The sequence below is a fragment of the Rhopalosiphum maidis genome, chromosome 1 (genome assembly GCF_003676215.2).
Source record: "Rhopalosiphum maidis isolate BTI-1 chromosome 1, ASM367621v3, whole genome shotgun sequence".
Taxonomy (NCBI): domain Eukaryota; kingdom Metazoa; phylum Arthropoda; class Insecta; order Hemiptera; family Aphididae; genus Rhopalosiphum; species Rhopalosiphum maidis.
This window is the reverse complement of record NC_040877.1, coordinates 19,082,271-19,096,675: the sequence shown is the minus strand read 5'-3', so window position 1 is coordinate 19,096,675 and position 14,405 is coordinate 19,082,271. Positions and strand designations below refer to the sequence as shown.

Sequence of the window (14,405 nt, the reverse complement as noted above, 5' to 3'; positions counted from 1 at the left end):
ATATATATAATGAATTTTACTATACCCAATAATATTTTCAAAATATGTATAATCTATATTAATTTTAAGATATTAGGTATTTATTTATTCTATTTATACTATGAGAACATATTCACATTTTATTGCAAATTATTATTTATTCAACATTTTATTCAATATAGTTTTACCAACCATAGGTTTTATTTAAATAAATATAACATATATAAACACTTAACAATAGGTAATAATTGAAGTTTTTATATCTTATACTACCTACACTATCGTTAAAGTATTAAAAAACGTAATATTTTATTTTGGGGATTTTTTTTCCGAGGTTCTTCATCGAGGGTTTTTTTCAACTCAAAGTTAATAAAAATAATATTTAATATGATTTAAATATATATTATTAAAATTTAAAATAAAATATATAATTAATGCAATGTTTTCGACAAAAATTAAATCAACCTACAGTTATAATTACTAATATAATAAAATTAATTACTTCAACAGAAATATTAAAAAATATATCATGAAAATAGATAGATAAATTGTAATATAGGATGGTCATCCTTGTTCAGAATTGTTTAACGTACACAATGGTCAATGATATAATATTATAATTGAATTCAATTTGAATACATCGATTATTCAATAAATTCAAACACAACGACTAATATACATTACCTACTTATCTACTTTTTTCTCATCGTTTTAAAAAATTTGATAATGACATGGGCTAAAATATGTAGTTTATAACGGTACCTACTACTTGTACCTACTAATTGTATACCTATTGACTATAGTAAAATGTTATCTTTCTTCATTTAGATAATACTTGTTTGAGTATTGAAATAAGCTACCTATACCTACCTAACACTTTTACATATAATTAGACTATTTAGCATATACTTGATTTTTAATTAACCATGAGGCCATGAACAAATTTATCGTGTAAGAGTAGAATTACTAATAAGTAATAAACCAATAAGGTAATAACAGTAATAACACTAATACGTATAGGTACCGTCCAAATATCAGTGGGTGTATCAAATATTAATATAATTGTAAACACGACATCAAATTTATCAATAATATAAACCATAATATTGTTGATTAAATAATATGTGTGAAAAAGATGTTTACAACAAAATCGTATTAAAAATAGGAATTAATATTTTGCAATAATAATTTTGTAATCATCACAGATCACTAGGCAAGTTATATTATTTTCACACATTTTTTTCACTAATATTATATTTTACTTTTTATTGTAGACGAGATCTAACACATTATTTATCAATGCTTCTTCAGATGTAGAAAATAAGTCAATGAAAATTGATATCTTAGCGTTGACTAAACTGTATTTTTTCATGTTGATTACTAATTAAAGGAAATTCAAGCACTTAGGCGCGGATACAAGGGGGGCTATGAGGACTGAAGCCCCTCCCTTTGGCATAACTCTCTAAGGTACTTATTTAAAATATTTCAAAACTTAAACTTAATACCTATGCTTTTATGTACTTGAAGTAATTTTTTTTTTAGCCTCCCTCCCCTTATTTAATTTAGTGAGTATATACATTTTCGTGTGTAGTTCAGTAAGAGGCGTTTTTGTTTAATATGCTCGGCCCAAGTTATAAATTAACAACTAAAATAATTTTGCTTGTATCCAGAATTTCTTATTATTTAGAAAAATCAATTTTTTTCTTTTAAACCTCTATAAATAATCAAGTAGATCTGATTTGCTACCAGACATTACCCTCAAAATTTAAGTTGAAAATTGTTACTTAGCCAAAGACCAAAAGGCTTTGAGTTTATGACACAAAAACAGTATAGAATTGTAAAATCGATAATATAATAATTAATCAGAATCTAAAATAAATTGTTTATACTTATTAAGATAAATATTAAAATATTAACCAAGATAATAGTACTTATTATCATTTATCTAATTTAATTAATTACGTAGACAATTTTTTAGTTGTTCTTAAAACTTTATCTGAAGTAGTCATTAACTACTCTGCATTGTAAAATCACATGTTTAAATAAGTTATACCATCATATAATAATTTGAAAATAATATTTCTGCAATGATTATATGATGACGAGATACACGATTTTACATATATTTTATTTAATCAGCGTCATTATCTATAATATGGTAATATTCATAATAATAATAAATTACTACTAATTACTATGAATTAATAAGTATAATCATGGGCGAATGGGCCATTTTTGGCCTACCGGGAAATTTTAAAAAAGGGCACTCGCATGAAAAAAAAAATCTAAAAAGGGCCCCATTGCCAAAATACAAAGTGGGGCCCACCGGGAAATGCCCGGTTTCCCGGTAGGTCTATTCGGCCATGAGTATAATATATTATAATATGTGTAGTAGATGTTCTTTCGTTTTACACTCAATACTCATACTTATTCATTTAATTAGTTAGACAGTTGATATACATTAACTCAATTATATAGGTACTAAGGATGTAATTATACAAAAACAATGTAATCTGTGTACATTTTTATTCAAAATATTTTATAATAAATAAAAGTAATATATTATTTTGTTTTATACTATTTTTAGTGGGTAATGTTATTTCCAATTTGAAACGTTGAATTTGTAATTATTATTATTATTTAAACCACAGCAACTTGGCTATTGGAATAAAGTAGTTGATTATTGTACTAATTTTTATAATATTAATTTTATTATAATTAAGTATTAATTAATAAATTTTTTTTTTGTGACTATAATGTTCCTTTATTAGGTTTTACTAAAAAAGTTACCCACTTTATTACTTAAATGAATCACATAATATTATAATTTGAATATAATTTATAATGAATAGATTGGACAATGTTCACTTATAAAATCTGAATTAAAAAAAAAATATATTTTTGTTATTGAAATCTAAATATACTAAAAAAATATTTGGAATACTTTTTATGAAATATTCAGAATATGTATTTGAAATACTTTTAAAAAGTATTTTACCTAAGTCTGCTGTAATATAGATACTATTTAATAATGATTTATTTGTCGGTGGGTGATTAATTTTTGAACCTCATCATTTTTTAGTGCCACAACCAGTTTTGCAATTGCATCGATTGACTACGGGTTACTCCTTACCGTCAGTTAAGTGGTCGTATTGCGTCCCATTACGATAAGGAACTGTGATATCTAGTTAATCACATATAATGCCAGTTATATAAATTTATAAATGTATTGATCAATTTAAAATTACAAGAGTGGAATGCGTAAAAAAGTTTCACTCAAGTTCAAACCACAATTTTTTAACCGTCATTTTTTTCAACACTATTTTTTGAGTCAAAACTATTTTTTTAAATTCGATACAATTCTTTCCATAAATTTATTGAACATCATTCTCCCATTAAACTGGGGATTGACGTCATTAACCGGAGAATTACGACATTTACCACGTTAACATCATTAACTGTAACATATGCACATACTATAGTCATACTACATACATAAATCTTACATAAGATTTCGAGGTGGGCTTAAGCCTAAAAGCTCCCCCTGGATAGATACTAGGTTGAGGGTTTCTAACATGTCTAACATTGGTCTACAATATGTTGAGTCCACTAGGTACTCACGGAAGGAATCAAGATTAAATTTTCAATTATTATGATTGAAGGCAGAGAAGAAATACAAAGATAAATTATGTCATCAGCAATCAGAAGGATTTTAGAGCCCGAAAGATTATTATTAATAGTATTGGTGAAGATAATGAATATAGAAGGTACCTAACACGGTAATCGGTAAAAAACGACAAAACGTTAATTTTGGTTAAGTTATTAAAATAATTGTCATAAATAAAATTGTTTTTAAATTACATAGAAATTCAAAAGCACGCTTGTTGAAATAAACTTTACATTTATATTAATATTTTAATATATAAGTTATATATATATTTATATATATTTATATTAAAAGTAAGGCTTCAACATCACAGGTCATTAGCCAAGTTATATTTGTATACCTACACAATGATAAACATATTGGGTTGCGATATGTGTTATATATTAATATTTACTTATTTAATTTAACAATAATTGACTTTTTATAACATATTTATACTTTATACTTATTTGAAATTTTAAAGTTATTGCGTACGTTAAAATATTTTAAAATAATAAAAGGTTAAAATAATTAATAGTAAAATTGTATTCAATTTAAAATGTTATATACCTTTGTACCACTTAAATAACTAATTGTTGACAAATTTTATGATATTTTTATGAATGTTGTATTTATTATATTCTTTCATATTTTCTTATTTATATCAATTAAATCAACATTTTATATTTTTTTAATCCTACCTTTAAATACTGATTGCATTATCATAATTTCAGTGGTTATTCATAATTTATTATTACTTATCAAAACATCAAGTTATTCAATTTTTGAGTTTATTTTATACCTATGACTTTTTTAATTATTATATTATATTAAAATTCGTATCATAACGATCGTTCGAAATGTAACGTTTCAAACAAGTAAAAGCGCAAAAACAACACTGGTTAAAATGCGTCGGAAATAATATGTAATAGAATTAAATTTATTAGAATATAAAAAAGAGTCATTGATCAACAGATTTGAGTTAATAATGCGAATTATTCAATATTCTGATAATCCGCAAAATCCTAATATACCCACCACCAATTCCTCCCCATTTACACGACCCGCATGCACATACATCCAAATTGCCTACATTGAACTTCTTAAAAACGGTGGGTATCGACGGTATCTAATGTATAATATTTAATAACATTTTTAAAAATATATCTTTTATTCTTCATTTTTATACCTACCTAGTGCCTAGTATATTTTTACATATTAAATACAAATACAAATATACAATATAACTTAGTATAATATTATACTAATATAATATTTTTATAATCAAACAAATAATGTATTAAATATATTTTAATGTATTTAAAAATTTTCCTTGTTATTTTATTCCTTGGTCTTTTTTATCGATTTTCTTTCCAACTTCCGATTATATACACATTACACTGAGCGGCGAGCGCGTTAGTCATGCTTCTTCTTATACCAAACAGCTGATTTTTGTTGATAAACTGTGTGTATTCGTGATTTGCATAGATCATGATATACAATAAACGATATTATACTCAAATAATTTATGTAAATTATAATTATCTAATACTTGGCAATCGTGGCAGGTTTATTGTTTATAAATATTATAAACTAAGTTAGATTATAAGTTGTTGGTTGTACGGGTCACTCTGAAGTACCCTAAACATAATTATTGATGATAACACCTTTATGAAATTCCGGATACTAATATTTGTATACAGTGTTAAGTAACCTGTCTTTAAATCATAATTGTAGGATATTATAATTTATAAATACTTGTTCTACAATAGGTAACCAATGGCCAATAAAATATCTTAAATCGTGTAACTATAGTCATTAGTTAGGTACCTATTAAATAAGTAGAATACGAGTACAAAGTAACACCGTAGAATATAAATGTAACATTACAATAGTACAATACATAAACACGTTTAGTACACGTCTATTAAGTATTATTGGTTGTTACCTATGGCTTATGACACGGTACGGTATAAGCCGATAAGCGACTGCCGAGTAGAAAGCATGACAAAACAACAAGATATCTTTACTATATATTAGCCGTGGAAGTCGCAGCGAGTAGTAAACAGGTTTGTAGTACCAGTAAGGTACAAACTACGGTAGGTGGCAGATGGCTGTCCGGTGCTACTTATACACCGCCAGACAAAATGTATTTTGTTTCTAAAGAGACGCGATTTGTATGTATCCGTAACTGCGCAGTAGTTATGTGAATTAACTTTTGTGTTACCAAATCGTTTTTTTTTATCGAATTAATTAAATTTTTAAATGGTCGTCAAGTGTTTGATGTACATTTGTTTTTCTAATGAATTCGACGATTTTTTGTGTTTGCGATATAATATTAAGTCGTCCGCCATAAATCCATTTCAATGTTCATTAGCAGAAGCCAGAAGGTCTGTTAATTACTGGTAGGCAGAGGAAAGTACAAAAACTAGGCGCATTCATATTTTATCTTATACCGTGTGAATTATTTGGTTTAGCAGATTTTCACAATATTTTTATTCAGTCTTGTAAATTTTAATCTATTTTTACTATTAATTTTTTGATTTATTAAAAGAAAAAAAAATGTTTTCTTCAATGTTCAAATCACTTGTAAACGTATCTAACAAACAAAATAAAAATAACAATGAATCAAAACAAAATTCAATTGAACATAAAAGGCAAAATATTGATGTTCTCAAGTTATTGAATGAAATTGAAGATGATAATTCTACTGAAAATATAGTTGTTTCTAAAATTCTACCTTTGGAAATCAGTATTAAAGATTTATCTATTAGTTCTGATTTGGTCAATAGTAAAAACAACTCCAAAAGTATTGAACAAAAAAAACAAGTACCTGATGAACAAATCAAGGAAACACAATTATTAAGTCAAATCAAATCTTTGCATTGCTTATTTACATGGAATTTAAAATCACAAAAGAAGCAAGATATTATTACACATATTAAAAACAAATATGGTAATTACAATTTAGACATTTCTGTAACAGAATTTACATTTGTAAGGTAAATATGTTAAAGTTATTAATTTTTCTAAGTTATGTTTTTATAATAACAGTCAAAAATTGTTAATCATTGTTATTTCAAAGAATTTACAATAGGTATTTATCTTAATTCTTAGTGGGTAGGTACTTTTGTTTTAAATAATAAAATGTATTACTAAACAATTTTAATGTTCCTACACAGTCATACTATATTATATCTAATATCACATAAAAATAACCCATTAAAATAACTAATGAATTTGGTGTTTGGAGATTGAACAATTTTAGGGTTTGGTAAATGTACATAGATACAATAGTTGTTAGAATTTATTACAACATATTTACATATAATATACTAATATAGAAGCATTATGTCTATTATACAAATAATAGACAATAAGTTTTTAAGTATTTCATAATATTTAATTGGTTTTATTTTAAATATTAAATTCTTTTGAATATCATAAAACAATAGCTAAAATATATCACCTAAACAAATTAATATTGAATATTTTAATGTTATCTTATGACATTTTCTTACTAATGATATTTATTGAATTTTAATATTATTTAATTTAAAACTATATAATAATTTAACACCATTTATGTATTTATATTTATAGGTCAAGAGATAGTATATTGTTAATTTTTATATAATAACTATTTAGTGTATTATCAATTTATTACTACTGAGTACTGCCTCCCGGCTAGATATATCTTTCCCTATAATTGTATTTTATTATTTTAAAAGAACACTTTGTATAATTTATTCAAGGAAAAAAATTAAGATTATTTTGATTTTTCTAATTCAAATAGTAGTCTAATAAAAATTAAAGAAACAAAGAATATATTTTAAATTTATTCATGAACACAAGTGCATACTATAGATAAATAAATAATAAAACAATAATTTACATTTAAAAAAGATATATAATTGATTAATTCTTCAAAGTATTTTTATATATTTTGTTGATTAAATAACATATTTTATTGATATTTAAATTTAAATTATTAAATCTATTATACGTTAAAAATTCATAGCAATAATTTAATTTATATACATTTTCAATAATTAAAAAAGGAATAGTTAGGTATAATACAAAATAAATTTAATATTTATTATTAATTTGTTTGCAATTAAACCTAATTTTATTGTGCAATACATTTTGGCTACTTAATTTTTCAAATAATTAAAGTAGAAATTATTGGTGTTATCATTGCAATAATATACCCTGCTTTAAGAAAACATTATACCCTCATGTGTTGTCTGTCTTACATTAGTACATTATAACAAATTTGCGTTCAGTAGAACACATTTTATGACGTTAGGTTTAATATTAGAGTAAATTTACTTATTATCAAATTTATAGGTAAGAATATTATCTAGAGAGTTTTTTATACTTTTATTGTAATAATCATTTTAAAGTAAGTTATAGCTATGAAAAATATTACAAATTTAAAATGATCATAACTCACTTTAAAATGATAATATCAATAAAAGCATAGACATTTCCTAAAATATTCTTAATAAGATAGAGACAACACATGCGGGTATAACCTTAATGTTATTGTTATTATGTATTTTTGATCAAATACTTACTAAAAATTTAAAACTGTTGATATTTACCTAAACATTTTTATTCTTAGATTCATTGGTAATTTAATCATTAGCTATGAATTATATCAAAATGGTAAACCAAGTGAAAGTGATACAAAGATTTTGGAAATTGGTAATTGGCTTGAAAAGTTGGATAAAGGTACCGATGAATTTTACTTGTCTATTAATGTTGCTTTGAAACACATTCAAATGGCAAATTTTGTTCATATATTATTCGCTACAAATGGAAGTGGAGGATTTAAATGGGTAAAGTATTGTTTATAGTTGAAACTGTGACAATTTTAAATATTCTGTAAAACACAACTAGTGGCTAGTGGGAAGGGGACTATTTTTTATATTGGTAATAATATTACAAAATATTTAATGTGAAGTTAGAAGTATCATTATTGCTACCTATTTAATTATTAAAATTAATTAAACTAATTTATTGCTATATTATTTTTACAAAAAAACTATTGATTTTATAGTTTATTCAGTAGTTATTTACATTTTTCATATTAAAAATTGCCCAAATAACATTTTTAAACTTAAGTTTAATTGGTTATAACAACAGAATATCTATAAAAAAATATAGCATGATATTGATTAAACGAACCTAACTTGATGATTAATAGTAATAAAATTAGCTTTCTAAAAATGATTAATATAATTATTACATTTATTTTCAGTTATTTAAAGAAATTGTTTCATTTGATAATATGAATAATAAATCCAAAGCTGCTTTGTATGCTATAAGAGCAGCTATATTAATTGAATATGGTAAAAGTCTAGAATGTTTTAAAAACGCATCTAAGTATGCTAAAGAAGCATGTGAATTGGATCCTAAAACTTCTCACTGGTTCCATATTTATTCATTGGTGTTAACTGCTCAAAGACAGTTTGTGTACACACGTGATTTATATTCAACTGAGAGACTGTTATTACAGAAAAATGCATTGTGTCCTACAGAAAATGAAATTAACTTAGCAATTCAGCAAGCTATTTGTTCTTGTGATGGAAAAAATACGTATTCTGTTAATTTACTAGTATTAATTTCTTTAAATGAATTGTTGGCAAATGAATTTCAAGTGGCACAAAAAGGATTACCTATTTATCAAGCAGATGATTCAGAATATATTGTAAGATTTTATTTTGTTTAAAAAAAGGAGTTATCTGTAAAATTATCAAGTATTAAAAATTGTATTAGTTAAAAATATGAGTTTTAAAATTACAATTGATTAAACTTAAATTACTTATGACTAGAATAACTGTTATTATCTAAAGAAAACTTTTCTACCCGCATGTATTGTCTTGGCCTTACAAATGCATAACATAACAAATGTATGTATCTTATTTTTACAGCAATTTATTGTAATTATTTATAATTAATATTTTTGATAATTATTTTTATTAATTTGTTGTTTTGTTGACTTATTGTCCAACATTGGTTTTATGCAATTTTGATCTAGCATAATATGATGACAACCATGAGCATATTCTGTGTTCCACAATATTTTTATTTTTTTGAGCCAAGTATTAATAGATTAACCCCTATGATCACTGAGTGTGTCAAATCAACCCTATTATTATTATTATAAATAAATTTTGATTCAGTTTATGTTTTAATTTTTAAAATGTTAAAATTAATAAACATTGGTTGTCAATATAAAATTATACATTACCTTAAATTCAAAAATTAGGATTTTTATTGTAATCTAGTTCACTGACTAAGTAATAATTTGATAGTTTTTATCATTAAGAGAACACTATAGTCACATTTGTTGTCTCTATCATACAAATGTATAACATAGAAAATCTGCACTCAGCAGTTCACTCTTAGCTGTGTTAGCTTTAATATTAGAGTGTATCAAACTATTATGAAACTCATAGGTGTAACTAGGGAGGGGGGAGGGCTTGAGTGGACTTCAGCCCTTCTAGAATTTTTGGGTAAATGTATGTGTTTATAAAGTTATATACATATTAATATTAACTTTATTTTTGCCTACATTACAAAAAAGTATAATGTTTACAAATAATCATTCAAATCAGTTGTAAACACCATTAGAAATAATAAATAATAATTTAATTAAAAAATATTTGCTATAAAACATTTTATTCTAGCCCCCCCCCTTAACTTAAAAGACTTGTTACGCCTGTGATGAAACTTAATATTAAGAACTTTATTTGTCTTCATATATAGGTTTTATTTTTGATAATTCAATTTTTTTATTGAGTTTTACATATAATACATTTTAAAAAATGCTTTGTACTCAAACACGGGATTACCGTAAAAAACTTTAACTTATACAAACATAAGGTTCCTATCATTTAATTTTTAATTGCTTGATTCATTTTAATATTAAAGCTAATTAAGTTAAACGTGAACTACTGAACATAAATTTACTTTGTTACGCGAAGACAGAGACAATAAATGTAAATATAGCCACATTTCTCTTAAATTTGATATTATTATATAAATTTTTTTTATTTATTTGTATGGTTGTTATTTATTAAACAGCTATTTTAAGTATATAAATATAAAACTAAAATTTTTCAACTAAATAAAAACTTAATAAAATTTTTAAACAAAAAGTGTCCTTCCTAATATACAATTTATATTTTATAAGAAATAAATTATCAATTTTAATATTTAATTATTTGTTTTGTTTTATTTCCAAATAATCAGAATGAAATAAATACAGAATCAAGTTTAAAAAAAGATATGAAGATCATAGTAAAAAGGCATAAAAATGGTGAAGATGCAATTCCTTTTCTTATTGGTTTACTTCCAAAATATAATAAAAATGGCAAATGGAAAATTATGGCTCAAATTTGTTCATATACAATATTATTCACAAATAAATTCAGAGCTGGTGTCGAACATTTTTTATTATTAATTGGAGAGCCAACTGTTTCCACTAGTGATCTTGTTATAGTAAGTTTTTCTTTTGATAATTTCACATTTTTATTTATTGTTATAGGTCATTTGGCATCATTAAACATAATATATTATATTTTAAAGACGTAGAAAGATTTATAAATATAATTGTAAATAAATTAACATTAAGTAACACTTCTTCAAGTAGTGTACATTAAAATACTCTTTTCAATAGCTTCGCTTCAAAATAAATTCCAGGTTATATACCTAAAAAGGAACTAATTTAAAGATTTAATAACTTTGAATATTTTTGAAAAAAGAGTAAATATTCACATTAATCTTTGGATTATTCTAGCATTCCACATTTCATATTTATTTATTGTACTTAATATCTCATATTGTAAAAATGTCCATATAATAATAAGTAGCACCTCACGCCAAATGTTATCTGTGGGATTTGTTTATAGTTATTGTTGTTACTTGTATAAATTCAAACAAAAAATGTAGATGACAAGTATGAAGCCATATTATTAATGTAATTAATTGATTCTTTGACAATAATTACCAGTAAAAAATATCTATTATATATATTTATTTTTTTTAAGACTAACAATTTATTAGTCTTGATAATTAAGCAGATATTTTTGTGTTAATGTTACTATTTTAACATTGTTTGAATTATTTGTTTTAGAACCATAACTCATCATTTATTGGTTCAAAAATATTTAATTTAGCAGAATTAATTTGGAATGAAATCAAATTGGCTTCAAAAAATACAAATATCACTTTTCTCATGGATAATTTATATTACTATACAATATTCTTAAAGATAAACGAAACATGTAATCTAAAAATGGGAACTGTAGACCCATTTATGAGGTTTAAGATTATTAGTGATTCATCTGCCATACCTAATTGTGCAAAAACAATGTACAACAATTTTGAAATGGAGCAATATTCCAACTCCAGAAATACATTTACTAACTTTCCGCAAACAATTAATTCAACCCAGGATATTAACATATATTTCAATCAACATTTTAACTCTTTTCAACAATATCAATGTACAAAATCAATACCGTCACTAACAGATTTTAAATTTAACTTAATATTTCAATCAACATTTTATACAAATAATACAAAAACTAATATTGCTTCAAATTTAACAAACATAGATACCAGTTTAACTAAACTGCCAAGAGGAAAAACTTCTCAAGCAACTTATAAGGCTTGTCTTAATAATTTATTACAAAATTATCCAAATAGTTTTAGAATATATACTGATGCATCAAAAATTCATAATAATGTCGGCATTGCCATTGTATCTAATAAGGATACATATACCTATAAACTATCTTCAGATTATACATCATGTGAAGCTGAAGCAGTAGCTATATTGAGGGCACTTGATTATGCTTTAACAGAAAATTTTAATAATTATATAATTCTGAGTGATTCATTAAGTACTATATCGTGTATTCAAAACATAAATACAGCATCTGATGTAGTAAATAGTATACTATGCTTAATACATGCACATCAATTAAAAGGAAATTTAATGCATTTAATTTGGATTCCAAGTCATAATGCAATTGAAGGTAATGATATAGCTGATAGACTTGCAAGACAAATTGCCACATCATCTACTGCAATTACTTATTCTCATAACTCTTTTATGGCAACAAATATAAAATCAAAATTCTTAAAATCATGAAAAATATATCAATCAAACATTATATTAGAGCAATAAAAATTTAAAGTTAATTATAATTTGGATAATTTGGTTATTAATACCTGAAAAGTATCTAGTAAAATACTTATTCATATATATACGTCATGTATTTATGACCATAAACTAAAAAATTACAAAAGGCTAATAAAAAACAATTATTAAAATTATATAGTTTTAATATATTGGTATATTAATAATGAAAGAAAAAAAATGGTTATAAATTATGTATTTCTTGACAATTTTCTAAAGAATGATGACTGTTTATTTTTTACCAGTGTTAAGTAAAACCATTGTGTTGACTATAGAGATATCCAGCTATGAACTACATCACTGCACCCTTAATATTCTCTATGGCAAATGAAGACATAAACAATGAAATATGTTTAAATTTGTATTTTTTATTTACATAAAACGGTATGTTCTGAACGTATTATTCAAAACCAAAAGTACAGTATTTCGTATTTATTTTTAGTTATGACATGTTACTTATTGATGTTATTTGATGTTTGAAAAGTTAAGTATTAATTTATTATTACCATAGTAAATTGTATACATATAAAGAAAACATATTTAATTGTACCTATTATACAAAAGTTTTGAATACCATTAAACCAGCATTATTTTTTTTTCTTTTACAATTGTTATTATAATTTATAATAAATTGAACTATAAAATAGTTGAATTATAGCCAATACTAAGTTATGTTTAATATTTTAATGTACATCAAGGTGTTTACTAGCACTTAGATGTATAGCAATCATTAAATGTGGTTTATGTTGAGTCAAATAAGTAAAAACTTACAGAGATAGTTTTAATGCAAGTTTACATTGTATTAAATTATGTACTTAATTTTGTGCATGAAATTACATAATTTATTTTAAAATTACTTGTATGGTTATATGTAAAACGTGAAACCTGATAAATCAAAATTCAAGGTTAATGCAATTTTTACGACTTATTGAGGTTTTTGACTTACTAAGGTTTTCAAGTTATCAAGGTTTTAGGAAAAAATTTTGACTTTTTAAAATGTATGTACATATATTATAGTTTTTAACTATTATACAGTTATAGACATTTTAGTATATATATATATAATTAGAATGTGTATTGTAATTGTTATTATTTTAAAATTATTACTAAAAAATTATGATCAAAAATGTGATTAAATAATTTATAATTTTTACATTCAATACCACCGTACACGTGTAATTGATAGATTGCAACTGACAATATCAAATGTGAAAATAAACTGAATGAAAATACAATAATAAACACGATTAGGTTGAATTATTTGTTATTATTTGTCTATACTCAGAAAATCGGAACTCACAAAGTTTGAATTATCTATAATTTTTTTGAGTAAATTAATTTAACTCAAAGTTTTACCTCATTAAAATTATGATTATTGATTGTTACTTGTTGGACTAGAATTATAATCAAATAAATACTAACGAGCATAAACTGTTAGATAACAGCTATATCCTATATACTTATAAGTTACAAGAATATCATTTAAACTCAACTAATATAATTAAGTAATGTTAGGTTGTGCTAAAAATATATGCATTCCTAAATACCCAAGCTCTAATTAAA

The 14,405-nt window shown here is 23.9% G+C and overlaps 1 protein-coding gene across 1 annotated transcript; it reads left to right on the top strand.

Moving 5' to 3' along the window:
- The first annotated feature begins 5,309 nt into the window (after positions 1-5,309).
- On the top strand, positions 5,310-13,423 carry LOC113560902. The gene is made up of 5 exons (XM_026967026.1): positions 5,310-6,627; positions 8,253-8,469; positions 8,892-9,341; positions 10,889-11,137; positions 11,772-13,423. Exons 1-5 carry the CDS (start codon positions 6,188-6,190, stop codon positions 12,792-12,794), a joined length of 2,379 nt encoding a protein of 792 aa, XP_026822827.1. The 5' UTR covers positions 5,310-6,187; the 3' UTR covers positions 12,795-13,423.
- Positions 13,424-14,405: the final 982 nt, after the last annotated feature.

What these genes read in the sequence shown, in the direction of transcription:
- LOC113560902 (XM_026967026.1), top strand. Translation starts at nt 6,188, where the DNA reads ATGTTTTCTTCAATGTTCAAATCACTTGTAAACGTATCTAACAAACAA. An exon ending in ACAGAATTTACATTTGTAAG is followed by an intron (nt 6,628 to 8,252) that starts GTAAATATGTTA and finishes TTTTATTCTTAG; the next exon opens with ATTCATTGGTAATTTAATCA. An exon ending in CAGATGATTCAGAATATATT is followed by an intron (nt 9,342 to 10,888) that starts GTAAGATTTTAT and finishes CCAAATAATCAG; the next exon opens with AATGAAATAAATACAGAATC.